The sequence below is a fragment of the Quercus lobata genome, chromosome 2, assembly GCF_001633185.2.
Source record: "Quercus lobata isolate SW786 chromosome 2, ValleyOak3.0 Primary Assembly, whole genome shotgun sequence".
NCBI lineage: Eukaryota > Viridiplantae > Streptophyta > Magnoliopsida > Fagales > Fagaceae > Quercus > Quercus lobata.
In genome coordinates, this window is record NC_044905.1 from 20804899 (window position 1) to 20808221 (window position 3323).

Here is a 3323-nt window from a genome sequence, read left to right on the forward strand (position 1 = left end):
ATTACAAAAATTTACAATTTAAATATTTATTAATGGTATAATTATCGATCTTTAATTTTTTATAAATTTTATAAATATGAAAAAAAAATGTAATTTATTAATAGATTTATTAAAATTTATATTCAATAAAAAAATATTTAGTAAAGTTATAACTTTTATTTTCTTTTTTTTCGTTGGGTAAGTAAAGTTATAACTTAATTTTGTAACTAAATTATATATATATATATATATATATATAAGTTTTTATTTTTTGGACAAAGTACTGACAGAGAGAAGTGACCTATAATCTAAAATAATAACAATAAAAAATTTGGAATGCATAAAGGCTCACCACATATAATTTAGGGTCTGGCCCACGCTAAGGAAATCTAACCTCTACCACTAGTCTAATAAGACAGAACTTACTGTAGATCACAATTTCTACACACTTACATGACTGACTGCTACATCACTCTTCACGGGGTCATGGGAAAAGAATCGTATTGGATTCTTTCAGCATTTGCCTTAACTTTCAGCGCACGCTATTTCCAATGTCAAAATAATCAAAATGTAAGGTAATATGCCGCTATAAGTCAATGGCAGATCTCGTAATTTATAACAACAAGTAAATGGCATTTTAGTAGTTTCAGTTCTGACCGTTTCTCAAAGTCTTATACGTGGCAGCCTTTTGGAAACAACACCGAAAAAAAGAGTTGTTGGACAAACGGCTCCAATTTTCGTCGCCTTGCGATGTCGACATCATTCCTGCCGTTAACATTAGAATCCACACTATGCATTTCCTCACTCAGGGTCTATGGTTAAGTTAACTAACCCAACATTGCAAATCCCCAAATCACCCTTACATTCCCGACTTAATTACCATTTGCCCCTTCCAATCCTTAGCTATAAATCCGGCCTTTGAGACTCGTTAGGTTTGCCAAACCAACCGCCCTAAGGGCCCCTTTAGGGAAAAAGAAGAAAAAAAAAATTCTCTCTCTCTCTCTCTCTCTCTCTCTCTAGCTCAACAATGGCGACCTCTTCCTCTAGAACCAGATCAAGCGGACCAGTCCTGCGCTCACTCTCACCTTCGGGCAGGTTCTGTTCCTCTACCACATCAAACTCTTCCTTTGCTTCTTCTACATCAGCCTTTGCTTCTAGTTTCTCATCTCCATCTTCCAGTTTTTTCCACCATGATCTTCATCATCAAAGCCATCTTCACCAAAGCCATTACCAGTACCACCATGACAACCACGACCACCACCACAATCATCATCATCATCAACATCAGCGTTCGGCTTCTCCGACACGTGTCAACCTCTACACCTCGCCGTCTCTCTCTCCCGCTGTCCGTTTCTCCATCGACCACCGCTCGATTTCTCCGAATCGCAACCAGGTCCTCAAAAGCCACCAGACCAGAGCTATCCCAGCCCCGAAGAAGACGTGTATGTGTTCGCCTACGTCGCATCCAGGCTCATTTCGGTGCAGCCTCCACAAGAACTCGGGTCACGACAACGGAAGCCACCACAACGCGCCGTTTTCGCAGAATCGGCTCAACATGCGTAGATCTGCGATGAAGAACTCACTGGTTCGAATCGGAGGCGTGGAAGGAGAGTGGGTGAAGAGAGCCTTGACGGCTCTGATCCGTCCATCCTCGCATCAGCTTCGCCGGCGAGCCAACTTTGAGCCCACGCCGAGCCGACTCTGCGTCATGTCCAAGGCCGACGATCTCTGATTTGGTTCGCACAGGTTGGTTCTTGTTTTTCCGGTCTTCTTTGAATTTTCTGGTATCAGATTCCGGCGAGTGAGTCAGAATCAGATCCAGGATTTTGCTAGTGTGAAGAAAGCGACAAGAGTTTGAACGCCGTAGTTGCAAGGCGAGTTGCTGAGTCAACTCGGAGGCATTCTGAGGAAAATAGAACCGAGTTTGCCGCGCGGGACTGAGCCGACTCGGTGGCGAGTTTTTGTTCGCACCGACGATTCTTTTTTGAAGATAGAATATTCCTCCTTTGTACATGTCATTTGCTATGGAAGCAGAGTTTTTTTGGACACCAAATTTCACCTAACAGAAGAGAAACAGAACCAAAATTAAAATAATTAATTACTCAATTTAATTAAAGATTAATTTGAAATCACATTTCTGAGACTCTGAGATTGGCTTTGTTGGCAATTGTTCTGGGATGAGATGTGTAATCGTGTTCTTCTTCCATCCATTTGTGTTTGCAGCATTTGGTTTCCGTTATGGGTGCCGTTGACATATTCGTGTTTCGTGTTGACGGTCCCGTACTCCCGTTCGTCGTCACTGCGTATCACCGTTCGTTCCGTTACGTTGCCGTTGACGTCGCCGTTATCGTTTACAAGGTTGCGTTGCGTTTGGTGCGAGGTATATTCTTATTCTTTACTTTGTTTATTTCGTGTATTTTTTATTTTGTGTTAATTTCTTCGTCTAGTTTACTTTACTTTATTTGCTTCTCTTTATTATTATTAATGATTGATTTGGTATGCGTTGGTGCAGGTAAGACGTGACTTTAATTCTGGACTTTAAATATGATGGACTCTTTGCACGGGAAAAAAAGGAGGCCAATTAATGAGAGTCTTTTGGCTGAATATTGCTAAATTTGAAGTTAATTTGTGTTATAGGTACTGTTTCAACTTATTTAGGAATCTGAGGAAAGAGAGTGAATTTCGGCAATACCATTACCGAAATTCAACAAAAGTAGGAGAGAGAAATTTTTGATTTTCGGCAACACCATCACCGAAATAGGAGGGAAAATTTTTTTTCCCTCCTATTTCGGCAATGCCATTGCCACATTTCACTTTTTTTTTTTTTTTTTTTTTTAAGAAATGATATGTGCACACAATTTTTACAATATTTTTACAACATTTTTACAACAAATCACAGGTAATTAGTTATTATTAGTTAAAATTTGAATTTAACACTGAAATTATTTTTTTAATCCAACAAATATAACCTGCCACTTAAAATTTGTTGTAAAAATATTGTAAAAATCGTGTGCACATATCATTTCTTAAAAAAAAAAAAAAAAAAAAAAAAAAGTGAAATGTGGCAATGGCATTGCCGAAATAGGAGGGAAAATTAATTTTCCCTCCTATTTCGGCAATGCCATTGCCACATTTCACTTTCTTTTTTTTTTTTTTTTTTTTTTTATATATATTTAAGAAATGATATGTGCACATGATTTTTACAATATTTTTACAACAAATTTTAAGTGGCATGTTATATTTGTTGGATTAAAAAAGTAATCTCAGTGTTAAATTCAAATTTTAACTAATAATAACTAATTACCTGTGATTTGTTGAAAAATATTGTAAAAATATTGTAAAAA

At 37.6% G+C, this 3323-nt stretch overlaps 1 protein-coding gene across 1 annotated transcript; it reads left to right on the forward strand.

Annotated features, from left to right (window-relative positions):
* The first annotated feature begins 937 nt into the window (after positions 1–937).
* LOC115974904 (uncharacterized histidine-rich protein DDB_G0274557-like) lies at positions 938–2204 on the forward strand. The gene has a single exon (XM_031095466.1). It carries the CDS (start codon positions 1007–1009, stop codon positions 1709–1711), a length of 705 nt encoding a protein of 234 aa, XP_030951326.1. The 5' UTR covers positions 938–1006; the 3' UTR covers positions 1712–2204.
* The last annotated feature ends 1119 nt before the right edge of the window (positions 2205–3323 follow it).

Excerpts from the sequence above, each read along its gene's own strand:
- LOC115974904 (XM_031095466.1), top strand. The coding sequence starts at position 1,007 with ATGGCGACCTCTTCCTCTAGAACCAGATCAAGCGGACCAGTCCTGCGC.